Source organism: Lates calcarifer, linkage group LG5 (assembly GCF_001640805.2).
Source record: "Lates calcarifer isolate ASB-BC8 linkage group LG5, TLL_Latcal_v3, whole genome shotgun sequence".
Classification (NCBI taxonomy): Eukaryota; Metazoa; Chordata; class Actinopteri; family Centropomidae; genus Lates; species Lates calcarifer.
The window spans coordinates 22,715,804-22,733,626 of NC_066837.1; the positions used below are offsets into that span (position 1 = coordinate 22,715,804).

Sequence of the window (17,823 nt, forward strand, 5' to 3'; positions counted from 1 at the left end):
GCTCTCTCTCTCTTAAAGGCTAAACCACCTGCAAAATGCCAGTGTGTGGGGAAAAAACTGCAGATGATGGATAATTATGCTGATCATTAAGAGTTGTTGGAACATGTACAAGTGCATTTTTGAGAAACACTTTTGTATGAAACTCACACACAATATATATTAATGACAAACTGGCACACAACACAGCCTTTTTCTAATTTAATCCCTTCACCCATTGGCCTGTTCCAACATGTGACGCACTAGCCGCTGAAGTTCCCCTGTTGCAGTGTGTCTGTGTACGCCTGCCAGAGAAAATCCTGAGTAGGGAATTCACCCAGTGAGTGAGAAAATACTGTAGGGCAGGATGAAAACAAACACACTGGCTCACAGCGCCCACAGGAGGGCGCTGCTATCACAGGAAAACCTCTGATTGTAGGTCACTTCCAATTTTTGTTCCTGCCATAATGATGCATGGTAAAAGTCCTGACTGTAAATCAAATGGAGAATTATGTCTTTCTGAAGAGTAACAGCAGCACCATTTGCATACAATTTAACTTGTAATGCAAATTTACAGAACAGCTTTGATTAGTGTTCTTTTATGTAAAGTTGATGTGCTTTTATTTACTCTTGCAAAGGAGGTGTATCAATAACAATTTTCTGCATGACAGTTAAACAGTGTTGAAGTAAACTACAGATCCATAGCAATAAAACAATGTTTACAAAATAAAAGTCCTTCAATTAAGGTAGTAAACAAGGTATAAAAAGTATCTACTTACTACTGCAAGACTTTACAGTAGTAAATATCAGACAAAACTGATTTCTAATGTGAACAACTATTAATACAATTATTTATGAATGTTGCATGAATGTGGTGTGATTGTGGAGATATCAGTACAGAATACATTTCATTTCAGATTAACCTCAGACTTGGGGATATAGATATGGCTATGGCCCATGATAACCCACTAGTTTAGTACCTACAGGCTGTTATTATTATTATTATTATTATTATTTTTTTTTCTCAGCCCTATGTGCAGAGCAAATCTGTCAACATTTAGATGAGGTGGAGACAATCTGCCAAATTCATACAAGAAGTATATAACACATGTGTATGCTCCAACACTGAGTTCTTTATGTCTGACAGGAGATCAAGGTGACAAGTATCATAATATATTAATTTGTCTTGGTTTTGAAGATAAGACAGATTGATTAAACAGTGGTTTAGTTATCTGAAAAAATATTCAACACAAAGACCATAAAAGAGTTAACCAATCTCACTAACTTTGTTCAAACAATAATGTAAATATTTGCGTGTAATTCATATCAAACTATGTCCATATACCTCACTGACAGGTCACTGTGTAATAAAAAAAGTCTAAAGTCCTGGTCATTGTTTTGCACCTGTGACCAAACAAGCTACTAACATAGCAAGACATATTAACAGCAACCATGCTGTGATATAAACAATAAGGCAACATCCCTAACAGGCAGAGAGCAAAACATACAGAAAAAGTGATATTACAAGACAGGCGGTTTCCAGGTTGACTGAGCAAACTGAGTAACAAAATACCTTAATTTTAAATGGATTACTTTACAATCAAAAAACAGACTCGCTGACCAAAAGACGAAGAAAGATGAGACCAAAAACTGGTAAAAGTTATGATGGAAGTTAGTGGTACTCTGCTAAGCTAGGCTAATTATCTTTTAGCAGGTCTACTTTAGCTGTTTTTATTCTCCATCACTTCCTTATTAATGTGGGATAACAAACTCTTACCTGGTCCTGACCAGTTTGACTAAACATGTAGTTACTACTGGTTCTGTAGGGTACTATGTGTCATCATGTCATGCCATACCCTAACATTAATTTATGTGTAAGTAGCATTTTTATATTGTCTCTGGCCCTAGGTGAAGATAATTTAGAATTAACCTACTTTATACATTGTTGCATGTTGCATCATATTTCAGTAATATTCAAGGCAATGTTTTGTAAATCTGCATCAGTGAATTACTTATAGCTGCCAGGTAAATATGACGGAGTATAAAAGTAAAATATTGTCTGTGAAATGTATTAAAGAGGAAGCATAAAATATAATCAAATGGAAGTACTTGAGTAAAGAACAAGCACCACTGCAAATGAGTGTCTGTGACTCTGACTCACAGTCTCTTTGAACTAAAGCCGACCAGTCCTCTCTTTCAGCTCATTCCTCTAAAAAGTGGCAGCTTGTCTCTTGGATCTTTTATCAGAGCTGAATCAGAAAGATAGATCTCTGTCCCTCCATCTGATCCAATAACAGAGTAAAGAAGCCTGAGCTGCCAAATGTATAAAATCTGGCAGACAGTGATCACTCAACAGGGCCCCAGAGACATGTAGCTAGCTTCCATATCAAGGAATGGGCCGAGCTGTCATATTGATGTGTTTACAGTATGTCTGACTTTAATACTATGTGGTACAAGCTATGAAACAGTAGCTTTGGCATTACACTTGGGGAAAGATATGTGAATCCAATCTATGGAAACAGGAGTGGTTTTGTTTTTATTCCTGTTAGGGGTAAAAAAACGGAAAAAACAACATTTAACTGATGTCGCCCTCATGTTTAGGCTGGGATCAGTTTGGTCAGGGCTTCTTCTGCAGTCATACCAACATGTGACTGTTCTCAGATCAGTGTTGAGGACTGTGTTGAGGGGAGGGTGACTGGGACGGTTGTTATCAGAACTCTGGCAGATGTGTGTGCTGTTCAGTTTCCTGTTGACTTGTGAGTGGGAGTTGCATGCTGCACACATTTGCACATATGTGCATGAGAACGCACACACACTAACACACAGACAGACATAAACACCCGCTGGCACTCGCACAGCACATGCACGCCCACTCAAAGCGCATGCACACACACACACACACACACTGTAGGCATCTCTCTCCCCCTCCTCATGCCCCTGAGCTTGACAGTCTGGACATGGGAGATATCAGAGAGAGGGAGAGGCATGAAAACAGAGACCCAGCCTGTGAGTTAGATCAGTGTATAGCTGTGAAAGTGCACTTGTAGGTGACAAAATGGCAATGTCAGAACAGCTAGAAACTGAAGAAGGTAAGTTTGTCTTGCTGACCTTTTCCTTTTTGTCTTTCTCATAGCTGATTCATCAACAAAATCCCAGAGGTCAAACACAGCAAAACAGCTGAAAAAAGAAAATATGGTTTTGTTTTTTTGTTTTTTTTTTATCTCTTGGTTGGTTGATGTACTGAGAAATGCTGCACAGGCTTGGTCCCTGCCTTCTGTTACTGACTTTGACAAAGGTGAATTAAACAAGTTGCACTTGTAGGTTTAAGTGTAAGCTCAGTGAAAACATCACAGTGTGCACTTTAGGGAGTTTATTCAGCCACTGCACGCTCTAGCTTTAATCACGTATTATACATGGATTCATGGCTTTAGGTGTGAATGTGTGACTGCAAGTGGGGAAATGAGGCAAGCTGGTGAAGTGAAGGTTAGGCAGCACTCCTGTGTGTGTGTGTGTGTGTGTGTGCGTGTGTGTGTGTGCGTGCGCGACTCACTGGTTGGGGTGCTGGTTGAAGATAAGGCCTGCCCTATGCCTGAAAGCAAAAGAGACGGTGTGTGTAAGCCCTTCAAGCCTTATCCTGACACACCTCCCACCCCCACCGCCTCTCCATCACCCCACCACATACACACACATGCACGTGCACTAGGGATTAACCCCATCATGTACCATTTCAATGGGCAGGCTTTGGAGGCACACACAAACACACACACACAGGATTAACCCTTGTGTGTCCATTTCCATGGATGATTCTTTGCCTCTCTCCGGTTGTGACAGCATTGACTGCTCGTGTTGCCATGGTTACAGGGGCCAGCGAATGTAAGATAGGCAAATCCACATAAGTCACCCACAACAGACACTCTAAGCTACTACTGACTACACCTCCCCCTGGTACTAGACACACAAAGATGGTGCCAAAAGACTGACAGGAGCCTCGTGAGCTGTGAAGTGCTCATGCCACATGCTTACCATGGTCAAACCAATATACATAAACTCAGCCCGAGCATCTTTGTTGCCAGTCGGGTGAGAGACGGGCCTTAGAGAAGCTTATCCTCTCTACATGTCTGGCCCTGGGAGACACTACACTTCACCGCACTCCAGATTTCATACATCCATACGGCATATTTTGCGCATGTAATCAGTTATGATGAGAGAGTGCATGTAGGCAGAAAGAAAATAGGTCAGAACAAAGTGACTCCTTCTGTTATGAGATAGCAGAAAAGTACAGAAGACACAGCTGGAAAAATCAATGTACAGGGAGAGGTTTTTAAAACTGGCTTCACCGTCTCAAAAAAAATGTCAGAATATTGGAGATGATGGTTTGATTATGAGGCCCATGAATAAACAGGGTAGCATGGTATGTCATTAGACATTGGTGGATATAGGGATGACATAATCCGATCAATAAGTTGATCATTCTATTAATGTAATTATTAATACACCTGAAATATTCTCTTTATTATTATTATTATTGTCTTCACTTTGGTAATAATGTTGCATTATTAGAATCATCCTTTTTTCTTTTCATATGGTTTTCTTTGCTTTTTAAAGCATAATATATTATATATAAATATTACAAAATGGAGAAATAACTCAATGTAAGAAATCAGAAACATAACTTGTGCACTTTCGCAATAAAGTATATAAAAATGTCAATATATCAATATCAGTATCCAGATTCCTCAGCTGAAACAACAAGATGCTTCAAATGTACCCTGGGCCAAAAATTCTACAAACTATCAATCAATCAGTCAATAGCTTTATTTGTCCCCAGTGGGACAATTGGTTATTCAGCAGTAGGATGCAAACATTTAGTACACATATAACACAGAGCACATAAATATAACACTAACACGATAATATAACGTACATAAATACACAGTAAAATCCTCAGAACCACTTAGTTAAGACATATGCAAATCACTTTCCCTCCTAGAGTTTATGAGTTAGAGGACAGAGGGTATTAGTCTATTAGTTTTAGCCAGTGGGAGTCTGAGGAGGGTACCAGATGGTAAAACCTGTTGATATGAAGCATGTGAACAATCACAGAGGATGAATTCTGCCTTTTTATAGAACAGCTGTAAAGATCCTACAATATTAATCGGACCACTCCTCAACTCTAAAATAAATTTTGTTTCAAGTTGTCTCAGATCATGATTCTCCTCCCATCACTGTGGACTACAAGTCAAGTCAGAGTAAGACTTGCTTATACACAAATATTCACCCTTGTGTATAAGCTCTGGGCCACAGTACTTTTAAAATGAGCTTCCTCAAAATAATCCAAAAATAATGTTGAATTACGTTGTAATAACATTACCTATCTGCACCAGTGTTGGGTTATACAACAGTCTCTGTGAAAGCCTGTTAACTGTTTCCACAGAGCGGCTCACAAGAGCAGCTTAATTAGTGAATAAATCATTTATGAAACATAGTGTTTTCACTCCCTGTATACATGGATAGTGTATAAATCAGAGCCATGTTTGCGCTGGTGACTCCAGAGGCAGGGGGAGGTACTTTCAGTGTTGGAGAGGATTTTTCAACCTAAGTATGGGATCGCCTGTCAAAAAAAAGTGCAGTCATTTCTTTTCTCTAGGAACAAATTAGGAAATATTACAACATAAACTTGCATTAATATATGTAAAAACTCCTGACCTAATACTACTTGTTCTTTTTATATCCCAACTGTGGCCATATGGGTGAGTCCTTGCTGGCTGTGATCTGAATATCTGATTATAATTTGAGGCGATTTAAGCAGATTTAGAGGCCTATGGGATTCTCCTTTTGGCTTAGTGCTTCCTGTGTGTTTGTGTGCATGCATGTGTGTGTGTGTAGAGAGGGAAAGAGGGATAGAGGCAGAGATTCCCAGTGGTAATGGATTTACTGGCATACCTTGGAGACAGTTCAGTGTACAAACTCAAAGACAGTTAAATGTAAACAGCCCCAGTCTGCTGTTTTTACATGGAAGTTAATTTCTAAGATCTTAATCTGCTTTTGTCTGATCGGGCTCCTGCACAAACCCACTGTATATGATGCATATGACCGGGGTCTTTGGCTGTCATTGAGTTCTGTCGTTAGCAGCAAGCTGATGTGCTCTAATTAGGCAAACATGAAAACCACTTTGCAGTCAGCATGATCGTTGTTTCCACACACATTTCCAGTCGGCTGCGTTAGGCCAATTCTCATCTGTGTCAGTTACAAGGAAAATGATGGGATGCGGGGAGGAGGAAGGAAAGAAAAAAATGCTTACCAGACAACCTTTATGTGCAGTTGTGCATTAGTGGGGGAGGAGGAGTAGAGGGGGGAGAGGGCGACTGGCGGTGCTGGGCAAAGGAGAGAGGAGCAAATGCATTGCGGAGGGAGAGGAGGAGGAGGAGGGCCTACAGCTATTGTTCATGTCCTCCCGTGAACAAAGGGCTCATCGGGGTCCGTATGTAAACCCACAGCAGGCTTCAGCCCACTGACAAGGCCTCATGCGGGACAAAACATAACCGACCGACTCCCGTCATTTAGGCCTTATTCCGTCTCAGTCTCGGGGTTTGAGGAGATTTTTATTGATCCTATTCAGAGGGACGTATTGTGTAGGTACGTTGCGTCCAGCCAACCGCCGTCCAGCGGGCCTATCCGTTTTTACGCACGGAGCGTACACACGGTCTATCATCACGGATCTGTAAACATCAAATTTCTGATTGGACTTCTTTGCAGGTAAAGGGTTGCTTTTCCCACACACGCACCTTGACTGTAATGTCTAACTGCTGGGTCGGTTAAATGTGATCAGCGAACTGTCGCGGTTGTAATTTCTCGTCTTATTTCGGTGCTTTCTCGTTGAAAAGGGATTTAACGCTAAGGCGTTAGCAGGACGGCTAACGGCAGCTAACTGGTTATTAACTGTGTTCTGGCTTGCTAACGTTAGCTTGCCCCGTAGGCCTACAAGGCAGTGTTGTAACGTTACACAGCCAGCGTCTTGGTGTTTGGAGATATTGATGTTATTTATCGTGTTTGGTCTGTGTTTACGTGGCTGCCTTGCTTGCTAAAATGAATGCTGGTGGGCATTAAGTAGCAAAGTCTACTCGAGTCCCGAAATCACCTGTGTTTAACGTCTCAGCCTAGCTAACAGCTAAGTGTTAGCATTATGCGCTTGCTGCCTTTCTAATTGCCTTTGTAACCAGGGGAGTTCACGTTAAATGTGCTTTGACTGTTGAAGTTACAAACTACATCGAGGTTTTAAGGGGCATTTCAAGTGCAGCTTCATAACAAACCCACAGATTCAAGCCGTTTTTTGTAAAAAAAAGTTTTCTATCCAGCTCTAGTATAACCTAGCAATCACCTATATCCCGTTAGGGTAGTTACTTGTCCCCCATAGCAATCATGGTGGCGGTCTGGAGTGGCAGATGTCCAAAACCACGACAGGTTATTCCTATTTAGAGCAGACTTGATGCAGGATGGGTTTTTGGGTCTGGACATCATGTGAAATTCAAATGTTAGGAGTGTTTTTCGCCTTCCCGTCACTCAACATTTGAGATGAGATTTGCTCTGGAGCTTGGTCGTCCATTACTCAAGTCAGGAAGGTATGTGCGTGTATAATGTGTGTATGTATATAGCGTACTGTCTCTGCTTATAAAAGAGAGGGGAACATGATTCCCAGCGGAGGAAGTGGAGTCCAGCTGATGTGATTGTGACTGCCTGTCATTAACCGCTAACAGGAGAGGAGAGGAGCTAATGGAGCTCTCAACAACTAATGGACACATAAGCCATCGATTATTTATTTATTTATCAACCCCATTTGTTTTCCTCTGGTGGTGCATCTATCCCATAGCATAGTGTTGCTGCTAGCTCACACAGTAAACAACTTTTTTTTTTTTAACACAAAGTGAAGGCAGGGTTTCAAATATTTTTTTCCATGTAGAGGATGCAGATCTTTTTTTGATGATCTGTGGTCTTCATTGTAAACTTTTATTGTTAAGATATTATTTATCATACCTCTAAATGAAATACCTCTAGGTATTTTTGAGCTATAATAGGTTGTGTAGCTTCTTTTATACACAAAGTAGAAACCAATTAGAATAGAAATCAGTGGGGATGTAACTGCTGTTATTGAAGAGATGATGGGTTTTAAATGGGTATGAACACAGATGAGTGATTTAGGAACACTAACTTGATATGAACGGCTGTTTCCTCAAAGGTCAGTGTTGGGCTGGGCTCTCTGTCCATGTCTCAACAGTGAAATACCTGCATCTTTGTTTCTCACAAAGGAGAGGCTGTTTCACTCTTATACTGTTTGACTGTATACCTTAAATATATTATACATCACTGCTGTGTTTTCAAGTCACAGTTTCCTCTGCTTAAAAAAACCTCCCCTTAATACAATTTATGTTTATTTCTCCTTATGTTTGTGTCTAGATATAGCTCTCTCCCAAATGCACACACACACACACACACACACACAGACACACACACTCTCTCTGTGATATGTTTAATATGCAGAGACAAGACAGAGAGACATAAATGAGGCGGGGCTTCACCATGGTGACGGCAGGGGTCGTGACCTAGAGGCCGCTACGCCTGGATGGCCTTTATGAGAGAGCTGGGCAATTAGAGTACAACAAGGGCTGGAGCTGAGTGTGTGTGTATGAGAGAGATTCATCAGTTTTTTTAATGGAGTCAATACTGGTCCTTCGATGTTTGGTATTTGATAGTTATTTATGAAGCGTGGATGAAGGGCAGTAGTACAGAGTGTAACAGGACCGCATTGTTTACAGGAGACTTCCCCCTCGACGCAATGTTGTTTTGTGTCTTCATGCAATAAGATTGGTGTATTGGGAATGACCTGTGAGTGAGTGCAGCTGACTGTAAGTGGGCCATATTGGCCAGTTTAGGCTGCATGTGCCCCCAAACTCACATGATACTCCCATGTTTTGTAAGTGTCACAGCGAAAGTGAATAACTAACATTAAAAACTACTGCCACTGTAGTTCCAAAGGGTGTAACAACCTCAGGCATTATCTGCTGTGTACTTTCATTAATGTACTTCAGTACTGAGTTAATATTCCATATGTGTTGAAAAGTTAAATGTGTGGATCAATAAATACAGATGCTCTTCCCACATTTGACACAGTAATCATGTTATGTCTGCTTTAGTCAAACCAAACCTAGTTTTATTTTGCCATAATCTGGAAACCCTAATCACTACCCTTTTAAGTAACCCCTGAAGCAGTAATATAAAAATTAAACATTACATTTATGTTCTAATATTTTTTTCTCACCTCTCTTCCAGGCTGTTCCTCCAAGTCATTCAAGCTGTACTCCCCCAAGGAGCCCCCCAACGGTAGCACTTTCCCCCCTTTCCACCCCGGCACCATGCTGGACAGAGACGTGGGGTGAGTTTTATGTCTGCGTCCTCTTTAGGAGTCTGCTCTGGGTGAGGAGTTCACGGCTCTAGCCTTTAAACGCCCTCGACATGTGTTTGTATTATTGCATACCATCTTTATATAGCTTTGTAAAGCCACCCTGAATATCATGAGTCCAGTTTCTGCAATGAGATATTTGTCTGGGAAATGTCCACCGATAATCAATTGAGCTTGGCAGCTGGTGGGTTGAACAATCAACAACTGTAGGAAGTGGTCTAGAGAACTGAGTCAATGAGCAGCACTGTATTGTGCATTTGAACAGCACAGAGAAGAGAGTGACTGGTTGCATTTGTTCAGGAGGTTCACAAACTTCCTGAACAAATACTCAAGATGTTTAGCTGTACATTAGGTGTTTGAAGCCTGTTTCTCTTGTCAAACTTGCCAAGATGTCAGTGGATAGTTAAGGGGTTGATTGTTTTCACAACAGCTGCTCTGTTTTACAAGGTAGAAATCTAGATAAAATTGAGGTGCAGTCGAGATAGTATTGGGTTTTTCCTGTCAGGTGAACTTGTTAACAGGAGGGCTTATTGGTTATATTTGAGAAAAGGAGGGCACCTGTCAGTCTTCTGACAGTTTGTGAAAAGCCTGTGTAATTTTCATCTATTACCATTAATACTGCCTGTTGAGCTCCAGTGACTAAAATGAAAATTGTAGACCAGCTGCGTGAGACTAATGTTAAATGCTAAAATTGATTTAACTTGACTTGTGTGGCTTGGTTAGGTTAGGGATTGTGCCTGTATAGAACTCTATGCAGTATTTCACAGCTTGTCTTTTTGCAGTAAGTGAATCAGCTACAGTTGATGTATGTGTATTTGAGAAGTGTTGTTATTTACTGTCTCCTTGTATCATCTAATTTGTGCCGTGTTTGGCTCGCATCCCAGGGCTGTAAAGACAGACTAGCTCCAGGAGGAGGATATATTAGCACTATGGCTGAATTTTATAATCTCTCTTGTTTCTTGTTTCTCCAGTCCCACCCCAATGTATCCTCCTACATACCTGGAGCCAGGAATAGGGTAAGACTGCATTATTTCCCATTATCTGCAGCCGGTGTGAAAACAGCTATAATCGCACAAGTATAGATAAGGTTGTGGGAAGTATGTTCTTATCTCACTTCAGTAGAGCTTTTGCATTTAGTCTGTTAGTCTACCAGGCACAACTAAGTGGTGAGACTGCTCTAAAAGTATGGAAACCATGAGAGCTGTAACCTTACAGTGATCAGGATGTTGTCTTTGGTTCACTTAAGTCTTTCATAATACTACAAACTACATGCTCTCAACCTGTGTCCTGTTTTTTTTTCTTCCTCTCTCTCTCTCTCTCTCTCCTCTCTCTCTCTCTCTCTCTCTCTCTGTGGTCAAGCAGGAGGCACACACCATATGGCAACCAGACAGACTACAGAATATTTGAACTTAACAAACGGCTACAGAACTGGACAGAGGTTTGTAGGCACATATGATCACACATTGTATACACACACAACAACAAAAATCCAGAAACAGTGTTGGTAACCGGTTATTTTTTCCCTTTTCACCCTGTAGGAGTGTGATAACCTGTGGTGGGATGCATTTACTACAGAGTTCTTTGAAGATGATGCCATGTTGACCATTACGTTCTGTCTGGAGGATGGACCCAAACGTTACAGTAAGATACAAAGCCACAGGAGCACAGTGTTTCTCTGTTCCTATCATATATTGTTTAGTCCTACTTTACTCCAATGGCCATAATAGACTGTATAGTGTGCCAATGCTGTACCTTACTTTTCTCATACTCTGTGTCTTTTCTCCCTCTTTACCAGCAATTGGCCGGACGTTGATTCCACGGTACTTCCGGAGTATATTTGAGGGCGGTGCCACTGAACTCTACTATGTGCTGAAACATCCCAAGGAGTCTTTCCACAATAACTTTGTCTCCCTTGACTGTGATCAGTGCACCATGGTTACCCAGAATGGAAAACCCATGTTCACACAGGTGTGTGTTTGTGTATGCACAGGGAGTGGGCACATAACAGACCCCCCCCCCCCCACACACACACACACACACACAGTTTGACTTCGTATTACAAGTAGCTTGGAGGAATACAGTGTTCACTTTTGCACGTGAACAAAGCAATGAAATCTTTGTTTGAAACAAAATGTGTGTTTGAAATAGAAGGATGGTTACTAGGAATGACAGTCTGTCATGAGTCCTGTAATCAGTTTCTCTAATGTGGAAAAACTGCACACGGTTGGTTTAAAGTGTATCCTGACACAATACTTATAGTGCCTGCATGCTCAGCTGTAACTTTGGCCCTACAGCTATGTGCAGAGGTGCTGCTTGCCCTGTCCCCTGCATAGATTTCAGGGTTCACCTGCTGTACACTGACCTCAGTCCTCTGAACTTCTGCAGGTGTGTGTAGAGGGCCGCTTGTACCTGGAGTTCATGTTTGATGACATGATGAGGATAAAGACGTGGCACTTCAGCATCAGACAACACCGTGAACTCATCCCCCGCAGTATACTGGCCATGCATGTGAGTGAATACACACAGTCATACGTGATCTATGTTGTGTGTGTGTGTGTGTGTGTGTGTGTATGTGTGCTTATTTTAACTAATATTTTTAAAAACTGTCCTCTATTGATGTCCCAGGCCCAGGACCCACAGATGCTGGACCAGCTGTCCAAAAATATAACAAGATGTGGCCTGTCGAACTCCACCCTTAACTACCTCCGAGTAAGTCAAGCACACATGGAACATGTTACTTTTAGAATGATGTGTATCCTGAATGTTTTTCTTTTCATTAGGTCTAGATCATCATTCAGTCATAATTTTGTAAAAGCTTTAAAGAAAAATCTCATTGTGTAGTTACTTGAAGGCCTTCAAACTATAGCTGTATTTGACTCAAAATTTCAAAGTCAATTCTAATTTAAGATTAAAATGTGTTTTAGTTGAGAGTAGAGGCTGTCTTAAGGGCAACCTTGGCTTTCAAATGAAAAGCACACATCATGATTGTGACTGGTGAGAATAACATGTGCTGTTCTCTGTGATTGATCTCTACCTCAAGCAAGTTTTAAGTCTGTGCATGTTGGTCAGCTTTCTAAATATTTTCATGGATTGTCTTTAAGATGCTTGAACTGAATAAAAAAAATGTGTTGAAATGTGTTGAGCCATTAAAAGATACTATAAAGAGAGTTTGGTAGTGGTACTGTAGAGTGTTGGCAAATGCATGTATCTCACTACTACAGAATATTGACATATTCTATAATACTATAATAGAAATTTCAAAAGTAATTTATTGAATTTTCTTGCTTCTATATCTTGCTAATTGCTATTGCATTCAGCAGCTGCTGGTCTATTTACTCTCAAAAGTCTAGTTTGCTCTTTGTCCCCTGACTGACTGATCACAGACAGTTGGCCATTTTTACGTCTCTTGGTGACAGCTATTAAAACTACCTTTCAGTTCACAGTTGCTGTTGGCAAATCCAGTGGCACAACCAGTTTAGCCAACAGTCTTACACTGTTGCATCTTGAGTCCTGCCACAGTTTTGTTGCTGTTTTTAAAGTTAAAAGTTAGATGAGAAACTGTGTGGCTGTGCTGAGCCATGAGTCATGTTTATTTGCATCATGTTTTTTATGTTCAGATTTTCTAATCTATCTTTTCTCGTACGCCAGTTATTTCGTTTGTGCGAAACACCAGCTGATAATAATAGCACTGTACCAATTGAAGCATCTCCAGTGATCTTAAACGGTGTGTAATCTCTAACCTGTGGCCTCTCTCTGTTCCTTCCTCCAGCTGTGTGTGATTCTTGAGCCCATGCAGGAGCTGATGTCCAGACACAAGACATACAGCCTCAGCCCCAGAGACTGCCTCAAGACCTGCCTCTTCCAGAAATGGCAGAGGATGGTGGCACCACCAGGTAGGTGGACAACACACTCTTACTCACAGACTGACTTTAACACAGTTATTTGTCAATATATGTATTTGTAACTTCACTCTTTTTCTTTCCCCTGTAGCTGAGCCATCAAGACAGGCCCCTAACAAGCGGCGGAAGCGCAAGATGTCAGGTGGCAGCACCATCAGTGGAGGAGGAGGAACTAATAATAACAACAACAACAAAAAGAAGAGCCCTGGCAGCGGCTTCCCTCTGTCCAGCCAAGTTCCAGTGAGTACATCACTGCCATCTAGTGTCAGTGCACTGCTATTACACCTCTGTTTATAGATATACTGCCTCACTTATTCATTGAGTTCACATGACACAGTGAGACAAAATAATGCTACAACAAAACAAATGAAGTTGACACCTGATGCACTCCAGTGCAGTTCTTCAACAGAGAAGTTGTTGAATTTGAAGACATAATATGTCAGTACTGTGTGTATACAGTGCTTGTAACCAGTAGTCTCACTTGGACCTTTTTAATTTGAAGAAAATCTTTACAAATATGAATAATAATTTCACATATATTAATTACATCATAAACTATAAGTTAATAATCACTTGTGCAGCCAAATTTCAAAAGTCAGATAATGAAGATTAGTTAGTAGATCAGTTAGTCGGTCAGTTTTCCAGTAGACATTACATAATGAAGACAAAGGCATGGTATAATCACAATACTGTTACACCCATTCCTCCTCACTAAATATATTAATTGTTCCACTGCTGTTTTGTTTCTCTGCAGGATGTGATGGTGGTGGGAGAGCCCACTCTGATGGGAGGGGAGTTCGGTGATGAAGACGAGCGTCTGATCACACGGCTGGAGAACACACAGTTCGACGCGGCCAACGGCATCGACGACGAAGACAGCTTCAACAACTCTCCGGCGCTGGGCTCCAACTCGCCCTGGAACAACAAGGCCCCCTCCAGCCAGGAGAGCAAGAGCGACAACCCCACCTCACAGGCATCGCAGTAGAACTCCAGAGCCCCGCAACCTCAACACAAACCCCCACCCCCCCTGTCTGTCACTCCTCAGCCCCCACCCCATCCCCCAACAGCCACGAGCGCAACAGCAACAGCCCATCATCTGCTCACCAATCGAGACATCACTGTAGAGCTCAGATTCATCACACACAGGTAGCCCAAGGGAGCTCAGTCTGTCCTCTTCAGACAGTTTCACCGTGCCGGTGGGAAGTTTTACAAGTTGTCATTATTTAGGCACCATGTCCCACTTCTGTCTCCCTCTCTCTCATCTCACATACAAAATGTCCCATCTGCTCTTGCTAATTTTCAGTTTGGACAGTGACTGGGTAGATGTGACCAAGCAGGAGCTGCGATTTTAACCTAGGGGAGAACTGTGCACACGAAACTATCCACACTGAAGTTTACATGTAGGAAGGGGCGGGGTGGAGGGGACGGTGGCAGCGGGGGCTTTGAGATGGTGGCGAGTTGCTTAGGGACGACTTGCCCACCCGTCCTCTGAACACGGCTCTCAATTCTGGTCTTCTCTGTCGATGCGCACGCCACTCGTACTGTTTGTTAATAGAGTATATGTGAGCGTGAGTGTGAGCGTGTGAAATGTATGAGGAGAGAAAAGAGGCAGCGTGAGCTTATTTGTGGCTTTGCTGAAGCAGACGGACCAGAATTTAGAATCAGTCTATAAAACCATTGAAATTCACACACTAGTAGGAGAGCTGAAATGTGGCACTAGAGAAACATCACACACACACATGCACAGACATACAAACACACCCAAATAAACATATTGATTGAAGGATTTTGAGTCCCGCAGTGCCCGAGCCATCTCTGATTAGACTACAGCGAATGCAGTCTTTCCAACAGAGAGCATTTACAACACACACACATGCACATACACACAGTTACACATTTTAAGAGTTTTTATACAGTATATATTTCCCTAGAATGTTTTTTAATTTGTATTAAACGCCTTCATTTCAATTGTTACTTTTTTATTTTCTACCAATACTGAAAAGCTACAGACCAAGGAGCAACACAGGACTTTTATCCCTCCCCCCTCTAAAATATATTGTTTTTATCTTTTATGTTTATAAAAGAGAAATAATTTAGTGTGGATGTTTTTATTTTGTCTTTTTTTGTTCCTTTTTTGGAGATTTGAATTTTTGTGTATTTGTGCTTGTATATTTAAGGTAGTAGCAAAGTTCTGTCTGACTGTAATAAAATGTATTCTTACTTAGATTTACCTAAAGCCATCCCGATCTAATGTAAAGAAACAAAAATAGGAAAAAGGAGAAAAAACACTCATGAACCCGTCCCCCTCTATCTTCCCACCTGCTCTCTTTCCTCCTCCCTCTTTTTTAAAACTTGTGTAAATTAAATTACAAAATCCCCCGGGGGTACAGTGGCACCATGGAGAGATGATTTTAGTGTTTCAGTCAATTTTTTTGTTTGTTTTTTTTTCTAATTTATTTTGGCAGAAAGTTTGTCATGTTTTTCATCTATACAGGAGGTGATTTTTCACTTACCATTCATCCTAATTTTGTGTACTTCACCTCTCAGCTTGATGTCAAGTGAATGTGCTCACTGAATTTTAGTTAACCAGTGAATTTCATGTTTCCTCACTGGCTTAAACTGAGATTTTTAAAAATTATTTTTTGTCTAAATTGGTCTTCATTTATGTGGTCTCTTACATAATCAACAGAGTGAAACCATAAATCATGCACACATCCTCTAAAACCAGCTTAACATTAAGTTCAGTCAAAACATTCAGTAGCAATTCTGAGTCTGACTAAAAACAGCTGAAGCTGTGTTATTGTTTTGTACATTTCCATTTTTCCATTTTGTTACAGTTGATTCCAGCAACAGTTCTGATTGAGTTTGAATGGTGACTTGTACCTTCTCCAAACCCTGTAGAAAAATCATTGTTTGATATATATTTTTTGATTTGGTTAGTTTCTGCCCTTGATAATTAATGTATGGTACCAATAAAAAGATACATTTTCACTTTAAAAGAGTCTGTGTAGTTGTTGATTTTGTTATTATTGCAACACAGCTGATAAATGAAGTCAGTGTTTGTTGGTGTTTCTGGGTTTTAAATTAGGAAATGTAATTTTGCTATGTAGTTCTGATGCATCGTTGACTTTGTGGATAGATTCATTTTGTTTTCCAGTCTTAAAACAATTGTCAGATGCCACATTGTTCCTCCTGATCATGCTGGCTATTGAAAGAGCCCTCCCTAATTAAAGTGAAGGGGAGCAAAAATCCACAGACCTGATTCTGTGCAAAAATATATTTAAAGATGTATTTAATGGCAGCCTAAGTTAAGTGGGTATCATGTAAAGTTATTGTCTTTTTAAATACCAAATTGCCTGATTTTGTTTCTTCAGAAACTGTGAGAAGGTGGAGGGAATGTTGTACTAAAAAGGTTGCAACTCATTATGCACTTTAGTTGTTTAACTCAGACAACTGCAACTTATTACCTTCAGCTGAACTGACTGCAAACATAATCTGTTTCAATGTAAACATGAGCACCTGACTATTATTCTAAGACAGGTTTGAAAATTGAAAACCTATCCTTTAAGTGGAAGTGGAAATAACTGGTGCATTCACCACAGAAAGAAGCTGAAATACAATGCATTCCCGGTAGGTAACAGTGGGAATTAAGACAATACAACACTGTTGAGAAGAAGTATGAAATGGGACTTACTTCTCTAATGGCAATAAGAAGTCATTTAAATACAGGAGGTGTTAGTAACAGTGTAACTACTTCACTTAGATGGAATAATTTTACCTTAACCACATGTCCATGAATGAATACTCTTTTTTTAGGAGGGCTATGTTGTATATTATTTAGTAAAGTAGTAAAGTTAGTGGACATGTGAGAGACAGATTAAACAAAGAGTGGACAGACAATGGACAAAGCTGGTGCAGCAGTCTGAGATAGCCCCACTATTAGTTACTAGAAGCTTCAAAAACACAAATTCCACAATGCAACGCAATATCATCTCTTCATTATACCTCCTATACCGGAAAAATGCCTTCCAAGTGTCTTTCTCCTTTCATTCCCCTCATTTGTAAAAATGCTTTTCATTACAAAATTTATAGTCTCCAAGCCAAATGTGTGGATGAATGAACTGATGTTGACGTGTAGAATCAGTGACTGCCTCTTGTAAAGTTATAAACATCATAACTGCGTCATCACCCACAGATGACTGATATGCAGCACGACTCCTCTTCTCAACTTGAAACAAGCCCCGTCCTCTGAGCAGTCACATCCGTCTGCAGTCTGGCTGTTGTAACCTGTCAGTGAAGTTGAGCTATCAGACAGGCTTGAGGCAGTGCTGCTGGGTATCCTGCTGCAAATCAAATCTCATCCTTAAGGCACAGAGACATGCTGGTGTTCTATCCTACCAGGTGGTTAATTGCTTCCACCTGTTGATCTGGGTCTACATCAGTCCTCGAGAAAGAGACAGCTCCAATGAAAACACCCAGCAGAACAGGAAACCA

The 17,823-nt window shown here is 40.8% G+C and overlaps 1 protein-coding gene across 10 annotated transcripts in view; it reads left to right on the forward strand.

Moving 5' to 3' along the window:
- The window catches only part of ldb1b (LIM-domain binding 1b), a 26,072-nt gene extending 9,744 nt beyond the window's left edge, over window positions 1-16,328 (forward strand). For 2 of the 10 annotated variants that reach the window (XM_051070794.1, XM_051070795.1), the window contains 9 exons: window positions 9,301-9,403; window positions 10,402-10,446; window positions 10,793-10,868; window positions 10,969-11,071; window positions 11,226-11,398; window positions 11,816-12,139; window positions 13,200-13,323; window positions 13,421-13,569; window positions 14,084-16,328. In XM_051070794.1, the coding sequence (XP_050926751.1) occupies window positions 9,301-9,403; window positions 10,402-10,446; window positions 10,793-10,868; window positions 10,969-11,071; window positions 11,226-11,398; window positions 11,816-12,139; window positions 13,200-13,323; window positions 13,421-13,569; window positions 14,084-14,314 (1,328 nt within the window). In that variant the 3' untranslated portion in view covers window positions 14,315-16,328. Of the gene's footprint in view, window positions 1-2,919; window positions 3,066-6,316; window positions 6,733-9,300; window positions 9,404-10,401; window positions 10,447-10,792; window positions 10,869-10,968; window positions 11,072-11,225; window positions 11,399-11,815; window positions 12,140-13,199; window positions 13,324-13,420; window positions 13,570-14,083 lie in introns of those variants that run through there. The other 8 variants (XM_051070796.1, XM_051070799.1, XM_018664656.2 and 5 more) reach the window with 7 other exon arrangements.
- Window positions 16,329-17,823: the final 1,495 nt, after the last annotated feature.